At 42.9% G+C, this 19,294-nt stretch overlaps 2 protein-coding genes and 1 pseudogene across 3 annotated transcripts; 2 read left to right on the top strand and 1 right to left on the bottom strand.

Annotated features, from left to right (window-relative positions):
• Positions 1-2,331: 2,331 nt before the first annotated feature.
• Positions 2,332-5,147, top strand: selenot2 (selenoprotein T, 2). The gene is made up of 6 exons (XM_021583561.2): positions 2,332-2,594; positions 3,195-3,305; positions 3,397-3,523; positions 3,585-3,672; positions 3,815-3,961; positions 4,099-5,147. Exons 1-5 carry the CDS (start codon positions 2,377-2,379, stop codon positions 3,934-3,936), a joined length of 666 nt encoding a protein of 221 aa, XP_021439236.1. The 5' UTR covers positions 2,332-2,376; the 3' UTR covers positions 3,937-3,961; positions 4,099-5,147.
• A 1,062-nt stretch (positions 5,148-6,209) lies between these two features.
• On the bottom strand, positions 6,210-13,632 carry LOC110504396 (lateral signaling target protein 2 homolog). Its single transcript, XM_090219274.1, has 9 exons — positions 13,597-13,632; positions 12,625-12,765; positions 12,225-12,362; positions 11,875-12,077; positions 11,695-11,784; positions 7,689-8,990; positions 7,345-7,472; positions 6,421-6,537; positions 6,210-6,217 (listed from the first exon to the last, which is right to left on the bottom strand). Exons 1-9 carry the CDS (start codon positions 13,630-13,632, stop codon positions 6,210-6,212), a joined length of 2,163 nt encoding a protein of 720 aa, XP_090075400.1.
• A 1,959-nt stretch (positions 13,633-15,591) lies between these two features.
• Positions 15,592-17,600, top strand: LOC110504753 (uncharacterized; annotated as a pseudogene). The gene is made up of 2 exons (XR_002470640.3): positions 15,592-16,509; positions 16,897-17,600. The product of XR_002470640.3 is annotated as an uncharacterized LOC110504753 (transcript).
• The last annotated feature ends 1,694 nt before the right edge of the window (positions 17,601-19,294 follow it).

Below are 19,294 nucleotides of genomic sequence, written 5' to 3'. Positions count from 1 at the left end.
AAGATGTTCAAACGTTCATAGATAACCAGCAGGGTCAGATAATAACAATCACAGTGGTTGTAGAGGGTGCAACAGGTCAGCACCTCAGAAGTAAATGTCAGTTGGCTTTTCATAGCCGATCATTCAGAGTTAGAGACAGCAGGTATGGTAGAGAGAGAGTCTAAAATAGCAGGTCCGGGACAAGGTAACACGTCCGGTGAACAGATCAGGGTTCCATAGCCGCAGGCAGAACAGTTGAAACTGGAGCAGCAGCACGACCAGGTGGACTGGGGACAGCAAGGAGTCATCAGGCCAGGTTGTCCTGAGACATAGTCCTAGGGCTTAGGTCCTCCGAGAGAAAGAGAAAGAGAGAAAAAGAGAGAATTAGAGGGAGCATACTTCAATTCACACAGGACACCGAATAAGACAGGAGAAATACTCTAGATATAACAGGCTGACTCTAGCCCCCCAACATATAAACTATTGCAGCATAAATACTGGAGACACTGTCCGACGATACCCCCGGACAGGGCCAAACAGGCAAGATATAACCCCACCCATCATCAGTGATGATAGCTGCATACAAAGCTACAGTGCCTTCAGAAAGTATTCACACCCCTTGACTTTTTCCACCTTCTGTTGTGTTACAGCCTGAATTTAAAATGAATTAAATTCAGATTTGTTTGTCACTGGCCTAGACACAATACCCCATAATGACAAAGTACATTTTTTACAGATTAATTAAAATTGAAAAGCTTAAATATGTTGAGTCAATAAGTAGTCATCCCCTTTGTTATGCCAAGCTTAAATTAGTTCCGGAGTAAAAATGTGCTCAACACGTCACATAATATGTTGCATGGACTCACTCTGTGTGCAATATTAGTGTTTTACATTATTTTTGAATGACTACCTCATCTCTGTACCCCACACAATCAATTATCTGTAAGGTCCCTCATTCGAGCAGTGAATTTTAAATACAGATGCATCCACAAAGACCAGGGAGGTTTTCCAATGCCTCACATAGATGGTACAAATAAAAAATCAGACATTGAATGTCCCTTTGAGCATGGTGAAGTTATTAATTACACGTTGGATGGTGTATCAATACACCCAGTTACTACAAAGATACAGGTGTCCTTCCTAACTCCTTTTGCTGGAGAGGAAGGACAACGCTCAGGGATTTCACCATGAGGCCAATGGTGACTTTAAAACAGTTACAGAGTTTAATGGGTGGGATTGGAAAAAACTGAGGATGAATCAACATTGTAGTTACTCCACTATACTAAACTAATTGACAGAGTGAAAAGAAGGAAGCCTGCACAGAATAAAACATATTACAAAACATGCATCCTGTTTGCAACAAGGCACTAAGGCACTAAAATAATACAGAATTATTTTTGGCAAAGCAATTAATTTCTTGTCCTGAATATAACATGTTATGTTTGGGGCAAATCCAATACAACACATTACTGAGTACCACGCTCCATATTTTCAAGCATAGTGGTGGCTGCATCATTTTATGGATATGCTTGGAATCGTTAAGGACTGGAGAGTTTTTCAGGATAAAAAATAAAAAGAAGAAAGCCTGGTTCAGTCTGCTTTCCAACAGACACTGGGAGATGAATTCCCCTTTCAGCAGGACACTAACCTAAAACACAAGGCCAAATCTATGCTGGATCTTTCTTAGAAGAAGACAGTGAATGTTCCTCAGTGGCCGAGTTACAGTTTTGACTTAAATCTGCTCGAAAATCTATGGCAAGACTTGACAATGGTTGTCCAGCAATGATCAACAACTAGAGCTTGAAGAATTTTGAAAATAATAATTGGCAAATATTGTACAATCCAGGTGTACACAACTCTTAGAGACTTACCCAGAAAGACGCACAGTTGTAATCGCTGCCATAAGTGATTCTAACATCAGGGGTGTGAATACTTATTTAAATGATATATTTCTGTATTTTATTTTCAATACATTTGCTAACTTTTCTAAAAACATGTTTTCACTTAGTCATTATGGGGTATTGTGTGCGAATGGTTGAGAAACAAATACGATTTAATCCACGTTGAAATCAGGCTGGAACAAAACAACATTTGAAATAAGTCAAGGGGTATGAATACTTTCTGAAGACACTGTACAGTGTATCCATAGAATTAGAGATACAGTATAACGTATTCATACAAATAGTGCTGCATCCACTCCGGCAGGGGGCAGCATTTCAGAGATGTAGTGCACAGATTACAGGAAGAGGATGAAGCTGCTGCTAATACAGAGCTAGCCAGTTTGTAGCCGCTTGCCAGTGGAGACGGGTCAGAAGAAAACTGTCAGGTGTACAGTAGTTTGCCAGTCGATAGACTTGGTTGTGAAGCGGGGCGTTGGTCCCCTAAACCCCGTTTCAAATGGCAGAATATAGCCAAACGGGTATCTTGACGGCGCTTCTGCTGTTCACAGTTGTCACTGTAAAAGACATTTACGTCGGGAGGTCCATGATGACTCAACACCCAGCGCAGGCCTCTGACAGCCTGAATATGGGGGCTGATAGTTTGCGGGATGCCGACCCACAGAGGTTCAGCAAGCAGGCCCTCTACACTGGGCCAGTGCTGAAATTCCAGTTTTGGTAAGATTATCGTTTTTCTCTGTTATGTAGCTATTTTTCTAGCTAACGTTAGATAGCAGGCGCAGTTAGCTAGTCAATGCTAACTAGCTTATGCTAACTAGCCATTTGATCGTTTGGGGACATTGTTTGATGCTAGCTACTAGCTAGTTAGCTATTAAGTTCTTAGCTGAGCTTGCTCGCTAATCCTCCTAGCTATATACAGCCTTTTTGGCTCCTAATATAGAATGAAAGAACCGGCATATTACCTGAACTAGCTAACTATATGCAGGCTGGTAGTCTGGAATTTGGTGTCACAGTATCCAGCTATTTTTATTTGTTTAATGTAACCTTTATTTAACTAGGCAAATCAGTTAAGAACAAATTCTTATTTATGACGGCCTACACCGGCCAAACCTGGGCTAATTGTGCACTCCCAAACACGGCCGGTTGTGATATAGCCTGGAATCGAACCAGGTTGTCTGTAGTGACACCTCAAGCACTGAGATGCAGTGCCTTAGACCACTGCACCACTCGGGAGCCACGAAATATAACTTCAATAATATAATATAACTTCTAATTTATGTCAAATACACACATTTCTAACCAGTTTTTGTGTTACAGCATCTCCTGAGGGTATAGCAAGGTGTTCCAGGAGTACTCCCGGTCTATCAGCCAGTTGTACCCGGACATCCGCATAGAAGGGGAAAATTACCCTCCCACAACCATCAACAAGTAAGATGGCACGTTATTGCCATGTAGCCAGTCAACATTTATTTCGTCAGGGAATTTGGTGTTCTGATCACCACTTTTTGCCCTCCACCAGATATCTCGGAAATTTCTTTTCCTACTTCAAACTTCTTGCCATTGCCCTGGTTGTCAGTGGACAAAATCCCTTCGCTATGCTTGGACTGGAGACTCCCAGAGCATGGACGTGGACTCAAGAAAATAAGGTGAGGTTTTACGGTTTCAACTTCAATAGATTTTGACTAAACACACTTGTTTGTCTTCCAGATATTCTCGTGCCTGATGACATTCTTCCTCAGTAACATGTTGGAGACCCACTTCTTGTCCACCAGTGCATTTGAAATCACACTAAATGGTGAGTTGAATGGGGTCACTGAAAACACTTTCTTCACTTTACATCCTTGCATGGATGTACACAACTAATTCAGTGATGATGAAATTCAGTTAAATTATATGTAAACATCTTTGTCTCCTATCTTTTCTACACTCCCTTTTAGATGTACCAATCTGGTCCAAGCTGCAGTCAGGATACGTACCCAACATTCAGGAGATCTTCCAAATCCTTGATAATCACATTAAGATGAATCAAGTTGACAAGATCTCCTTTCCATCTCTGTAGTGCTGACGTTTAAGAAGATTAGTAGGTAATGAAATGCATCTGCCATCCACAGACTGAAGCATGTCGATGTATCTTATTGTTGTTTGTGTTTGTTTGTGTTATCTTAGACATGGACTCTGGGGCAAGTGTTCGTTAACAGCCTGCTCTGTTTCTCCATCCCAGGTCTCTGGAGCAGTTGCTCAGGTCAGTGGGACTGCATTGTGGTGTAATGAAGGCTTGGTCTGCAAACAGCTAGCTGTGAGGCCAGGCTGGATGTCCCTGCCACTGACCACACTTCCTCTGCCCTGGGAAACGCTCCTGTGTCCTCGATCTAAACAAAAAATAAGCACGCCACTAGCTGGCTTGGATGACAAGATCCTGTCATATACAGATATTTTGTGAGCAAATTTGAAATATGTTATTTTAAGAGGCTACTGTGATGTGTCTTGTGTCCTCCAGGGTAGTCCTATAAGTGGTTTAGTTAAAGAAAGCTAATGGTTTGCACTGCTGTTGTACCAAGGGCTTTTGTAATGGGGTCGTTGTTTTTTCAGTCAGCCGTTCTGTGTCAAGTCTCCCTTGACTGTCTGAACCTTTACATTGGGGACACTGGGTGGAGGGCTTGTTCTGTCCTGCTTGATTTGACAAAATTAGTTCTGTTTGAGCTGAAGTTTTGAAATGCTTGAAGTCTTTGAATGTGCTTCTTCTTTTTTTACAGCTCTTATCTTTCAGGTGTTATCCATGATTGAAATAGTTGTTTTTGGGGGAAGAAAATGAATCTGAGAGGGCTAATTGCTCACTGTTACTTTTAATGTTAATTCTGTCTGATGGAACTTCTAGTGGAGATGCTTGATGTGTTTTTGAGTACAATGAATTGTCCAACCAGGTTGCTGACAATGTAAAAGTAGCACGGAAGAAAGTTAAGCTGTACGTGCCCAGCAGCCTAACAATTCAAAGTAGTGGATATTGTGCAACACAACAGTTATATTGTATCTTAGTGAACTTGTGAAACGAATGGTTAAAGAAAGCACTGCTTGCTGAATGAAATGGTATTGTTATCTAATGATCCCTCTCACTCAGTTTGACATTGTCAACCACTCCTAAGTAGTGAGAAAGCACTCTTGTTCTTGCATATGTGTGTGAAATCAGATGGTGTGGCTACAACTCAAGGATTGAAGCAGAATAAAATATCTGTCTTGTCTTAAAGTAATAAACATTCTGAGAGGTTTCACTCATGTCAGTGCCCAGTTGTGATGTTATAGAAAGAAAAACACTCAATATAAAATATTATTCAATACAAACGATTGAAGGTCCTCCACATGTTGAAACATTTTGTATGACATTTTGATACTCTTACTATTACACATCTAAAAGTCACAAAAAACAGGTACCACATTGTGAATGCCTATTTAATTGATAAGCTAGTAAACTACCTTAAACAGTTGGATTGATAGAATAATGAGGGCCAGGGTTGAGTCAGTTGCTGTTCCAGGGGCAGAATGGCGTGACGTGAAACATGTAGCAGTGGGTGCATACCCTCACAGCCTTGACCTGGCCGTACCGCGGTAGAGGCGCTGAGCGGGCAGAGCAGCGAGAACAGAAGATCTGAGACGACATACATTTCAAAATTATTCGCATACATTCACAAGTCTGTGTTCATTAGTAAGTGTGTGACTATGTGTGGCTGGAAGTTGAGTGGTGATTATATGGTACCCTTGTCTGGGTATTTACAGGTACCTTGCCACAGCTCCTGCAGTGGTGCTTCTTGCGTATTAAGGTGAAGGGGGCGTTACATGCTGTGCAGACGCTACAGGCCTCATCAGGAACCCAGTTTGGGAGCGCTACATGTGATTGAAGTTGTTGATGTATGGTTAGAAAATGATAATAGGGACAGTTAAAATGACAAGACCAAAAGGAGACATCACCTTCACATTGGACATCTTGCTCCATCGATGGGGAGGAGGACAGCCACTCCATACACAAGGCACAGTCCTCCAGAGCCTTGTTACTCAGGCCTAAGGATGCTGGTGAGACATGGACAGGACACAGACCATATTGAACTGGGAGGAGAGATTTTGGATGCATCAACGTCACAGAAGGCTGCTGAGGGGAGGACAGCTCATAATAATGGCTGGAACGGCGCAAATGGAATGACATTAAAACACGTGGAACCTATCTGTTGAATGTATTTGATACCATTCCACCAATTCCTCTCCAGCCATTACCACAGCCTGTCCACAATATATGTTCCACCAACCTCCTGTGGTCTACGGACACTGCAAATAATATGACTAAGGTCAAATTTCTTAAAATAAGAGAAAAGCACTTTTAGATTAAAATAAGAAAACATTTCTGCCAATGATGTTAGATAATTTAGCTTGGTAAGAATTTCGTAAAAGTGAGAAATCACTCTATAAGATATTTAAGCGTGCTTAGATTGAACTTTTTGCAGTGTAGAATCTCTCATGTCATGGTTTTGTCACATTATATGCCCAAGCACTGTAGTACCTTTCCTTTGCTTGTCTTCTTCTGCAAGAACTGTCTTAGTCGTCATTATCTGGAAGAGTGTCTTCAATATGGTTCTTAGGTCACTGGAGTAGTTGCTTTGTAGCTGGTCTGCAACACCTGGTTAGAGTTGATACATTATCAGAGACTAAGATCACTTGTCCCCTCAGTCTTATGATGTAAGAGCTATGTCAAACAGGGATAGGCATATCCAGATACTGTATGACATAATACAGGGGCAGACTGGCCATCTGGCATTTCGGGCAATTGACAGATGGGCTGGTCCATTTTTAGTAGTGCTGAGCGATTAACCAAAATTTCGGTTACATTATTTGAATGCCATTTCGTTCTGTTTTTGTTCTGTTTTTTTTCTGCCCGATGCTCAGTTTCTCTAGAGATAAATCAGATCAAGCCCAAACTGTGCGATGTAGTAGGGAGTTGTTAAGACAGCATAGGTAGAAGCTCTATAAAGATGAGATGATGACTTGGAATGAAATAATAAAGTCATCAAATAAAATAAATGTGATATACACAACTGAAATATTTTATTAAAGTAAAGTAATGTGAACACTGTATTGTTAATAAATTGACAGTCACTACCATCATGGGACTTTTATTAATTGTTTTATTCAGTGTTGTTACAGCATTCAACCCACATAATGCGTAGTGCATTTATTGTAAAAAAATAAATAATCAAAAACTAAATTGAAAACCGTGATATTTTTTTTTTTTTTTGAACCGAAACCAAAATGACCTCAAAAAGCACTAATAGCTCAATGCTCATTTTTAGCGTAGTGGGCCTGTCAAACTTGTTTTTTTTTGTGAAAAATAAAAAATTTGTGGTTAATGACGGGGTTCTAAAGGGGGAAAAATGTGCACATTTTTTACAATATTGACAAAGCGAAAGACAATGAGGACCTACTGTACCTGAGATGCACACAAACAGACGGTGAAGGAGGTCACCGCTGCTATTGAAACGGGATCGGATATTGTGGCAGGCCAACTGGATGTCAGGATGCTCAATCCCCTCTGTGTTATTACTGCTGGGTTGATAGCTGGGAGAAGTAGGGGACATAGGGAACATTAGGTTCTGCTCAGACATTGAAAGCTAGGCTAAAACTGTTATTGTCATGTATTATAACAATTCTGTAATTTATAAAGTGCCACTAGAGAAAATAGTATACTGGTTTATAGTAGTGTAATAGTAGTATAATTTATCAACTTTTGGGTTACGTCATTCAAACTAGAGCAAGTATGAGGTTAGCACTTACCTGAACTGAGACAGGGTGTATTCCTCTGGCTCTGCCTCTACCACTCTCTGTTCAGCCTTCCCATCTCCATTGGTTCTCCACTGGGTCAGGCTGGGGCAGGCAACAGATGCTGGAACACCATCTCTCTGTTGACCCTTGGCCCGTAGTGAAGAGAACCGTGGGCCCAGCACATGGCTCCTCTCCTTCCCCTGTTCCCTGGGGCTCAGAGCTGGGCTTCTAACAGCAGATAAGGGGGGACCTTGGGTTTGGGGAGTCAGGCAGCCGTAGGTGTCATGGTCTGGTGGGAATATATGCAGACTGGGGCACTGGAGGCAGATACAGGGGCTGATCTGGCAGTATGTGGCCCCTTCATTCAGAGACTGCAGCTGTGAATCCTCTTCATCGTCGTCTTCATCGTCATCTTTTTCCTCTTTCACCTTCTCGGTCCAGGTAGACAGGTTGGGAGATAGGGGATTGATCACAGTTTCAGAGAGTTTCATCCCCTTCATCCTCAGTGCAATCAGCTCTGCCGTCTCTAAAACATCCTGGCTCACATTCTGGCTCAACCCCTCCCCATTCAGGCAGATGGGGGGGACAGAGAGAACCCCAGGGTCTGGGATCGAGAGCCTGCTACTGCTGGGCCAGTTCTTGCTGCGCTGGAGGGCTGCCTCCGCACACTTCCTGGACAAGCTGGTCCACGGTGAAGAAGGGCAAGACATGTTCCGCCTCATATTCAGATATGGGGAGTTAGGAAGGGAATAGCCTTGCTTCTGTGTCCCGTCCAAGTCATCCATGTAGAAGACACGCTCCTCTTTGTCTACACTTGACCCACCAGACGACCAACCACCAGACGACACTCTGCTCCCAGCCCTGCGGAGCCTGAGAGGAGAGGCCATGGGGCTGGGGGTGAGGCTGGCAGGAGATGAAGTCTGGCTGGGTGCTGGGGACAGAAAGCTGGACATCTCATCTCCCGCCTGGTAGAACATCATGCTGAGCAGCTCCATCTCCATGATGTCAGTCTGCAAGGAGGATGACAGCTCAACCTCTGGGTCCCACTCTAAACGGCCAGGTTCAACTTGCAGGAGGGAAGGGTTGTCCTCCTTGTCCTCCTCCATCACGACACATGCCTGAGGAGGAACACTTGACTGGGACTTTGCCCCCTGCTTCCCATGCATGGTATGCTCTAGTTGCTGGGCCAGAGTGATGGCTGAATGTGGTATGGCTGAAGAACAGCGGCGGGCAACCAAACCCTCTTCATGAGTGACACAGAGGTTGCGTTCCAACGAATGAAGCTCTTCTTCCTTGAGCGTGCGCAGGAGATTCCTGTTCATATACCAAAATGTTGACTTTTGGAAATACCTCAACAAGACTAATGCTATGTTCCGCTATTCCGCTATTAGGACCACTTTTGTTTTCACTATATATTTTACCTCTTGGGGATGTTATTCGAAAACATAATGTTAACTTTCACTGCTATGCAGATGACACACAGCTGTACATTTCAATTAAACATGGTGAAGCCCCAAAATTGCCCTTGCTAGAAGAATGTGTTTCAGACATAAGGAAGTGGATGGCTGCAAACTTTCTACTTTTAAACTCGGACAAAACAGAGATGCTTGTTCTAGGTCCCAAGAAACAAAGAGATCTTCTGTTGAATCTGACAATTAATCTTAATGGTTGTACAGTCGTCTCAAATAAAACTGTGAAGGACCTCGGCGTTACTCTGGACCCTGATCTCTCTTTTGAAGAACATATCAAGACCATTTCAAGGACAGCTTTTTTCCATCTACGAAACATTGCAAAAATCAGGAACTTTCTGTCCAAAAATGATGCAGAAAAATTAATCCATGCTTTTGTCACTTCCAGGTTAGACTACTGCAATGCTCTACTTTCCGGCTACCCGGATAAAGCACTAAATAAACTTCAGTTAGTGCTAAATACGGCTGCTAGAATCCTGACTAGAACCAAAAAATTTGATCATATTACTCCAGTGCTAGCCTCTCTACACTGGCTTCCTGTCAAAGCAAGGGCTGATTTCAAGGTTTTACTGCTAACCTACAAAGCATTACATGGGCTTGCTCCTATCTATCTCTCTGATTTGGTCCTGCCGTACATACCTACACGTACGCTACGGTCACAAGACGCAGGCCTCCTAATTGTCCCTAGAATTTTTAAGCAAACAGCTGGAGGCAGGGCTTTCTCCTATAGAGCTCCATTTTTATGGAACGGTCTGCCTACCCATGTCAGAGACGCAAACTCGGTCTCAACCTTTAAGTCTCTACTGAAGACTCATCTCTTCAGTGGGTCATATGATTGAGTGTAGTCTGGCCCAGGAGTGGGAGGGTGAACGGAAAGGCTCTGGAGCAACGAACCACCCTTGCTGTCTCTGCCTGGCCGGTTCCCCTCTTTCCACTGGGATTCTCTGCCTCTAACCCTATTACAGGGGCTGAGTCACTGGCTTTACTGGGGCCCTCCCTCTCATTCCCCTCTCATGCCGTCCCTGGAGGAGGTGCGTCACCTGAGTGGGTTGAGTCACTGATGTGGTCATCCTGTCTGGGTTGGCGCCCCCCCCCCCCCTTAAGTTGTGCCGTGGCGGAGGTCTTTGTGGGCTATACTCAGCCTTGTCTCAGGATGGTAAGTTGGTGGTTGAAGATATCCCTCTAGTGGTGTGGGGGCTGTGCTTTGGCAAAGTGGGTGGGGTTATATCCTTCCTGTTTGGCCCTGTCCGGGGGTGTCCTCGGAGTGGGCCACAGTGTCTCCTGACCCCTCCTGTCTCAGCCTCCAGTATTTATGCTGCAGTAGTTTATGTGTCGGGGGGCTAGGGTCAGTTTGTTATATCTGGAGTACTTCTCCTGTCCTATTCGGTGTCCTGTGTGAATCTAAGTGTGCGTTCTCTAATTCTCTCCTTCTCTCTTTCTCTCTCTCGGAGGACCTGAGCCCTAGGACCATGCCCCAGGACTACCTGACATGATGACTCCTTGCTGTCCCCAGTCCACCTGGCTGTGCTGCTGCTCCAGTTTCAACTGTTCTGCCTTATTATTATTCGACCATGCTGATCATTTATGAACATTTGAACATCTTGGCCATGTTCTGTTATAATCTCCACCCGGCACAGCCAGAAGAGGACTGGCCATCCCACATATGCTCTCTCTAATTCTCTCTTTCTTTCTCTCTCTCGGAGGACCTGAGCCCTAGGACCATGCCCCAGGAATACCTGACATGATGACTCCTTGCTGTCCCCAGTCCACCTGACTGTGCTGCTGCTCCAGTTTCAACTATTCTGCCTTATTATTATTTGACCATGCTGGTCATTTATGAACATTTGAACATCTTGACCATGTTTTGTTATAATCTCCACCCGGCACAGCCAGAAGAGGACTGGCCACCCCACATAGCCTGGTTCCTCTCTAGGTTTCTTCCTAGGTTTTGGCCTTTCTAGGGAGTTTTTCCTAGCCACCGTGCTTCTTCACCTGCATTGCTTGCTGTTTGGGGTTTTAGGCTGGGTTTCTGTACAGCACTTTGAGATATCAGCTGATGTACGAAGGGCTATATAAAATAAATTTGATTGATTGTTAAAACTTTGAAATGGAGGTACTGTACCTAATTTTCTTCAGTAAAGAGTGGAAGGGCCTGAATAACTCAGACATGTCCTCCAACTCACCATCCAGCTTCATGGGGCCATCAGGAAACACCATTAGACCACTAGACAGACACATGGCATTTGGTTTGAGAATTTGTAGTGACGTAGATTATTCAAATAATGTACAATAAAAATGACAATTGAAAAGGTATTTATTGGAGAGTTTTTTCAGAACACTCACCACACTATAGCTAATCGTGGGATTGTAAACATGAGTGCAGGCTCATAGTCATCGATCAGGTCTTGAGTGATATATCCCCGTTTTAGTGCCCTAACAGAATCCATGAGGGAAAAAGTGACTTAGTAACATTTATTAGTAGATTAATAAATAAATGATTTGATAGGAAGCATATGTACAGTAGGTGAGAACTATGTATACATTCTCACCTGGACACTGTCTCACAGAACAGCACAGTGACATCCTGTTGGATGTCATACTGTTTAAAGGACTTGACTGGTACCATGGCTGAAACATAGCTGAGGTACAGAAGGAAAAAGAGAGTGAGTGTGTTACGCTATGAAACCCACTTTTCCTGTGGGAGTAAAATATCATTTTCACCGTCTCACCTGAACTCGAAACCTGCAAACAGGTTGTCAAATTTTCTCAAGGCCTGGCACAGTAGCTCTGTATAGATGTTCCGATTGCGAAGAGCCTGGTCACGGGCGATGTTCCGTACTTCATCTATGCAGCGAGTCAGTTCCTTTGCTAGGGGACGCATTGCCTCGCTCTCAGCCTCCTGGTTCATGATGATGGAGCCAGCAGCCAAACACTATGGAGATAACATAAATGTGTTATTCTACATAGTCAGCTTTTCAAAGATAATAGCTAAAATCGCTATGACCAGCCATTGTTCTTTAATGCTGTCGCCGAGACATGAACGTCTGAAGTGTCAAGATAAGATTATGCTAGCAGGTACCTCAGCTCCAAACCACAGCTGGCCTTCCAGGTTCTCTTGTTGGATCTCGTCTGGGAACTTGACATAGAAGTCTCGGTTGGCTCTCTCGCCTGGAATACACTCATTCATGATCTGGTTGAGGATGCTCAGCACATTGTCCTGTTGTAAATCCAAGAAGAGGAATTGAAATCCCATTGAAGATAGCACATACTATTTTACAGTTTGTGAATCATTATCTTAAAGGTCTCTACTTTTATCATTACAATAAGAGGAAGTGATGATGATTCACTTATCAGTGTCCAAAATGGCGCCCTATTCCCTTAGTAGTGCACTACATTTGACCAGGGCCTTTAGGGCTCTGGTCAAAAGTAGTGCACCAAATAGGGAATATGGTTCCATTTGGGGCACAACCTTTCTTTACCTGGCAGGAGCGGAACTGGCTGACCAGCAGGGCACAGCGTTGGGGTTCGTTCTTGCCATTCAGGCTGTTGAGCTTGGCAGCCACTTGCCTCAGCTCTTCATCAGCACAGTAAAACTGGGCAAGCAATTGTTGGTCCGATTTCTTCAGGCAAACAAATAGTGTAACATTAGGAAGTGAAAGACTGAATAGACTAATCACATTTTTTACGGTAAAAGGACTGAGGAGGGAGGGAGTAACAGTACATATTTTTTTCTGTAAGATTCTACACTTTGGACAAACAAAAGGAGCTCAACAAATGAGAGAGAACAATGCCCCTGGGGTTTGACTTGTGGCTATCTGAAAAAAAGCCCAGAAGCAGAGCTATTGAATGAGGCTGTGTTTCTATTACAAAGCCCAGCAGCCACCGACAAAGGAGCCCTTACTGTAATTAGCTGGGCAGCAGCTTACATGTCCGTGTTTACAGAGGAAACGTGGACATACCACTGGTTTGAAGTTTAAAAAGAATAGTGCTAGCATGTCTGACTCAAATACAGGATATTCTACATGGAATAGTACTGCTAATGTTTATACGATTATTGTTGCTCCATTTTTAAAAATATATAATGGGAAACATGTTTCTCACAAAAAAGACAAAGAAACTGCTAGGAAATGCACAAATAGATTTTTTTCTTAAAATACCTCAAATAATAAAGGGTTATGAATTATTAGATTTGAATAAAATCTTCCAAAAAAGAGTATCAGACATTTGATAGGACCAAAAGATTGTGATGGGTGGCCGGTAGCCTAGTGGTTAGAGCATTGGACCAGTAACCAAAAGGTTGCTGGATTGAATCCCTGAGCTGAGAAGGTAAAAATCTGTTGTTCTGCCCCTGAACAAGGCAGTTAATCCACTGTTCCACGGTAGGCTGTCATTGTAAATAAGAATTTGTTCTAAACTGACTTGCATGGTTACATTTTTTAAAAGACACTTACCTTAGGTTTGTGAAACCACTTTCGAAATCTGTTCATGGTTGAAAATGTTCACCTTGTCTATATCCTTAGTTTAATCTAGCCGATCTAATATTCAAATCAACAATAATCCCAAGATTTCTGTCAAAACCGTTCCAGATTACTTTAGTGCAGCAGCAGCAATGCTAGCATATCCTTCTTCAACCACACGATTGTCAAAGGAGACTTGCCTGTTCTCACCCTTTTTACCTGATCTTACCTGCACATTTATGGGCGGGGCATAGACTACCTTGATGTATGGATTTACAGGAACCTGTAAACATGAATGACTTAAAGAAATGTTTGGTTACTGAATTAATCCATTATTGTAAAGTAATCCATTGAGTTTGGAAAACATATACTTCCATTTTCTCTATTTGTATTTACTGAAATGCATTTGTGTACTTCTTCTCATTCCAAATCAACTACTATAGCAGCTTAAAGACTTTAAATAGGTTTTACCATTATAATATTGTGCCACTTGTCAGAGTAGTAACACCAATGATACATTTTAGGTCATTTTTGATTTTCTGAAATGGAGACCACAGATGCTCAAACCTAAGGTCATTAACCCTTTAAAATCATTTACAAAGGTGATATGATTAATCATGTTTCTCACAATGTAACTTCCCTTCATTTAAATTGAGTAATACCTCATGACATTTAAGATTGAGACACACAAAATGTCAATGGAATAATCCTCACATTTATGACACATTTATAGACCCCTCTCCCAACAATAGTTTGCCACTGAAGGGAATGCTGAAGGGAATCCTTGTAGAAAACCCTTTCCTGAACAATAACACAGCCCTCTCTAACTTTTGAAACAAGTAGCCTACCTGCCCCCAACTACAACTCTATTTTTTTTATTATTGATTTAAACAATATATTAAATGCTTTTTTTCTTATTATTTTTTTTACTTTGTAGCATTCAAAGCAATAGAGATACTGAATCTCTAATGGGAAATTGATGATGATAATGACGATAAGACCAGCAGTGATCAGCCATTTACAAATGAGAGTGATGGAGGGATGAATACTGCTGGGGAAACAATGAGTAGTGTTGAGAGTAGACCTGTAAAGGACCACTCTAGACTAAGAGGTTAGAGTAGAACGGTATGAAGTTTTGGTAGTGTTCCCAGAACCAGCAAGTAAGTACTTTCATCCGTTGCATTTCACAAAATCAATTAGGAAAAAGATTGGGGTGATTAGGGATGCCAAACCACTGGGTTATGGAAAACAAAATATATATACTCACTATATTGGGGTCGGGTGAAATGTCACATTCATGATGTTATGTCTAAACTGAGAGGAGTAATTGCTGGGATGCCAGTGGAAATGACCATGGAAGAAGTTAAGGCTTCCCTGAAAGGAGGAAAAGTTATTGAAGCAAAAAGGATGAAAAGGAAAAAGAGTGTCGGTCGAGTGGACACTACAACTGTACTGTTACACATTGAGGGGAACCTGCCGAATAGGGTGCAGCTAGGATCACTACTCAGTTATCCGGTTAGCTAAAGCAGCCTAACGCTTCGAACACACCGACTGCGTTGTTGCATCACTGCTGCATAACATTTTGTGCAGCTAGGCAACTATACTGATGCAGGTACCTTTTGCAAATGGTCGCATTATCCTCAAAACCGTGTCTTTTTGAGACAACTGCTGACAGCTACAGGGACATAAACACAAAAAATGCTGATTGGAGACAAGGGTCCACGATAGTAGGATTGCCAGGTCAGTTTAGTAGTGAGCTTGTGCTAGATGTGGCTAGTTAGCTAGCTAGCTAACCTAGCCAATGAGGTGTGGGTGTGTAAAAGTTACTAGTTACTACTAGTTACTACCCCTGATAACTTTACCAAATAATCATGTTTGAAAGAGTGTGAGTGTGTATGCTAGATAAATAGTAATAGAAATAGTAGATACTACTGTACCCCTGATAATTTGGTCACACAGTGTGTGTGTGTGTGTCTATGTGTACAGTAGGTGACATGCCCATGATAGCTATCTAATAACTATAGTTATGCTAGGTAATGGTTTGGTTTATCATGTTCATGTCTATGTAGAAGAAGACTGTAGGAGGAAGTGGAGAGGACTCAGGGACAGGTATCAGAGAGAGAGAAGGGCAGAGAAAGAGAAGAAGAGGTCTGGGTCAGCAGCTTCAGGCCAGCAGCCTTGGCGCTTCTGCCACATTCTTTCTTTTCTGGATCCATTTATTGTGCCTAGGGCAACGAGTGGCAATTTTACAGCCAGACCCTCTACTACGTCATCCACAAGTGTTGTCGCCACCGGTGCATCAAGACCCTCAACGTCACCTTCAAATGCGACCATCACCTCCACCGGTGGAGTGAGACCCTCTACAACATCATCCACGAGTATGACCTCCACCGGTGGAGTGAGAGCCTCTACAACATCATCCACGAGTATGACCTCCACCGGTGGAGTGAGAGCCTCTACAACATCATCCAGGAGTATGACCTCCACCGGTGGAGTGAGACCCTCTACAACATCATCCACGAGTATGACCACCACCGGTGCAGCCATGGAAGATGATGAAATGGAGGAAGCACCTCTGGATCTAGGACCACCTGAGATTATTATGAACCTCACGGAAGTGACGACTGAGTACCTCGTTGAACAGGATGTGGCCGTGGAGAGAAACAGAGAGAGAAACGAAGAGGAACAACGTCACACCAGCCCCCAGATCCACTCAACTCATTTCAGCAGAGGCTCTCCTCCAAGCCGTCGAGAGGGATGCAGCCCAACCTGATGCTCACAGGAAGGAGGATGAAGAGACCCTCTTTGCCATGAGCCTGGTGCCAACACTGAAGAGGCTGCCTCAGCAAAGAAAAGCAGCAGTCAAGGTTAAAATGTATCAGCTGCTTTTCGAAGCCGAGTTCAATGGTACGTTTTTTTTCTCTCCACATCACAGGTAGTGTCATAAGTGTGCGACAGTGAAGTAAAGTAGGTCATTTTTACAGTATAGTCATGTAGGTTAATTGGTATTTCAGATCAAAGTATTAATATGAGGCAAATGTATAGCTGTTGTTTCTGGGTTAGAAAATATCCTAAAACAGTTTGCTGTCGAAATATCTGCCTGTCATATTCATCTTTTGATCTGAAATACAAATTCCATGAGTAAACAGCAAGTATTACCAACTTTACCACACTGTTCCTATATTTATGCCACTAACTACACTATACAAGCAGTATTTAGTTAACATAAATCTCACCTTTTATGGTGTCATATTATGTTAAGCTTGTATGTGTTATTTTTCTCTTCCCTTTCAGAAATGGAGTCAATTTAGCCGACCTGCTCACAGGAAGGACAGGAAGAGGAGTTGTCTGGTTGTTGTTTTGACCTCCCTCGTTGTACCTTTCATTTCACACACATCAGTTCTGTTTAAATTCAGTCAATTAATTTGTTTATAAAGTCTTAGGATAGTACTCATTATTAGTGTTACATAGATTTCTCAATTGAAACTCATACAGAGTTTTCACAGATGCTCTTGGTCTCTTGCGAGACTAAAGGTCAATATATTTCTTTAATTTAAAACCACTTGAAAACCAGGGTGTTGCAACTTTTTGTGAAGTTATGTTCCATCAACTGGTCCGTGACGTCCAGGGGCCATTTGTTTGTTTAGCTGTGTTATAGCTACATATTATGACAGAGACACACACACACCTCTTCGTACCTCAGATCTCCAGTGCCCTGCCCTCTCTCTCTTTATGGCCATGTCTGAAGTTCCCCTACTACGTCTAGGCTTTATGAGTAGTCCCTGTATCGGTCTGCAGTTGTGCCAAAAATACATGCTCTTGCTGTTCTCTTACAGATTACAGGCTACACATTAATTTTTTAAATATAGTTTTTTTACACGCACGCACACACACCTCTTTCAATAGTTACATTTTTGTAAACATTTTTACAACACACATACCTGTCATGTTCTTTCCTGTACTTGAATACGTATTAAATTATAATGTTTTCATAGTCAGTTGTTTCAGTTGTTTATTAATATCTAATTTAGACTTAATCTGCTTATTTCTTCCCTACACCTTTGCAGATCTAAGACAAGATGAAAGTAAAAACATTCTCTTCCTAATTAGTTTTTTTTCCACCTGTATTTTGTCAGGCCAGTGAACTGTACTATCTGTATGGACCCTAGGTTACCCTTCCCTTTGTTATCATACTAACTATGTCGTATAACTTTCATTAGTGCTCCCGTTCACCTGGTGTACCATGCCAGGTGTGTATAATACTGACGTTAGTGGGAGAGGGAAGGGGTTAAGGTGTGGTCTTTACTCACAAATTTCACTTAAATATAGCTTCCAAATGAAGAGAGACAATGATACATAAAGTAATCTGGGGGAAAAATGCTATTTTATGGACAATGGTGGATGGTTCTTAAAATAACCTTTGTGTTATGGGGCTCTTAAAAGAGCCGTTTCACTCCACGGCATACTGCAATGGGACTTCACCTGCTGGCGATGAGAAGTAGGTGGTCAGCTTCTCCCTCACCTGGAGTGCCTGTCTAGGGGCGTTGTTGGCACCTGCCCTGGTGACATCAGGAAGGTGACCATTTGGCGTGCCCATCTCCATCCGGAGCGGCACCTGGAATGACCTCTGCAGGTAGTTGTGGAGAACACGTGGCCTTCACGCAGGCATCGACATTTGAGAGGCTGAGACCAAGCACTCTCCGATACGTTCTCCACCTGGCTGCCAGAATCCCACAGGCTCATTCAACAACTAACCTTTCCCTGGATAGTTGTTTGTTATAGATCCTTACAAGCGTTGGCAATGGCAGCTGACGTCCAGCGTAGGGCCTCATGAGGTTGGGTCTCAAGGGAAGGCCTCGTCGCCGACGAAGACGTGTGGAACGGGTCCCAGGTCTTCGGCCCCAGGGAGTGATGCAGGAGGTGGAATCTCCAGGGTGCCATCCTGAAGTGTCTGGCCAAAGGCAGAGTCGCGGAGGGTCCCGCCATCACTTCCCTTGCCGTAAGCACCAACATCGACAACACGGAAACAGTAAATGGCATCTACTACAGCCAAGAGTACAACTGAATATGTACCCTTGTAGTTGTAGAATTGCGAACCTGAGCACGGTGGAGCCTGGATTACTACATGTTTCCCGTCAATGGAGCCAAGACAGTTGGGGAAATTCCACCTCTCCAGGACCACGGCAGCAATGGCCCTCCAGTCTTCCTCCTTGGGGACAGGCATGTATTCACCAACCAGACAGTCCCAAATGGCTTGTGCCACAGAGGGGACAATGCCTGCCACCGTGGACCATCCAACTCCAAAACTGAATCCAATGGTCCTGTAGGAGTCCCCTGTCACCAAGAATCTGAAATATAATTCAAAATAATTATCAATATTGTGTGTAACTTGAAATTGGTTATTTTTGGTTCCATGTATAACCTTTTCCCCAAAGAGTTCTTCTACCTGGAACCAAAACGGGTTATCCTATGGGGAAAGCAGAAGGACACGTTTGGAACCATTTTTCACAGCGTGTAAGTGATTCCAAGAAGAATTTAATGAATGAACAACAAGTGGTCCTGGAGAAGACTAGCCTACCTCCATCAGAATAGAGGGCACCCCAACTTTCTTTTCAGTTGGTAACATTGCATCGTTAAAAAAATATTTTAAATCAACTTTGGGAAAAGTTATAGTCCTAATGAACATTGTGTA

This window comes from Oncorhynchus mykiss, chromosome 25 (genome assembly GCF_057628025.1).
Source record: "Oncorhynchus mykiss isolate SJ-2025 chromosome 25, ASM5762802v1, whole genome shotgun sequence".
NCBI lineage: Eukaryota > Metazoa > Chordata > Actinopteri > Salmoniformes > Salmonidae > Oncorhynchus > Oncorhynchus mykiss.
This window is presented reverse-complemented; position numbering and strand designations above follow the sequence as displayed.

Bases quoted from the DNA above. Each gene is read 5' to 3' on its own strand.
- LOC110504396 (XM_090219274.1), bottom strand. From the start codon at position 13,632: ATGAACAGATTTCGAAAGTGGTTTCACAAACCTAAG. The intron at 12,078-12,224 runs GTACCTGCTAGC...TTATCTCCATAG, and splicing joins AGCTGTGGTTTGGAGCTGAG to TGTTTGGCTGCTGGCTCCAT. The intron at 11,785-11,874 runs GTGAGACGGTGA...TCTGTACCTCAG, and splicing joins TTTGCAGGTTTCGAGTTCAG to CTATGTTTCAGCCATGGTAC.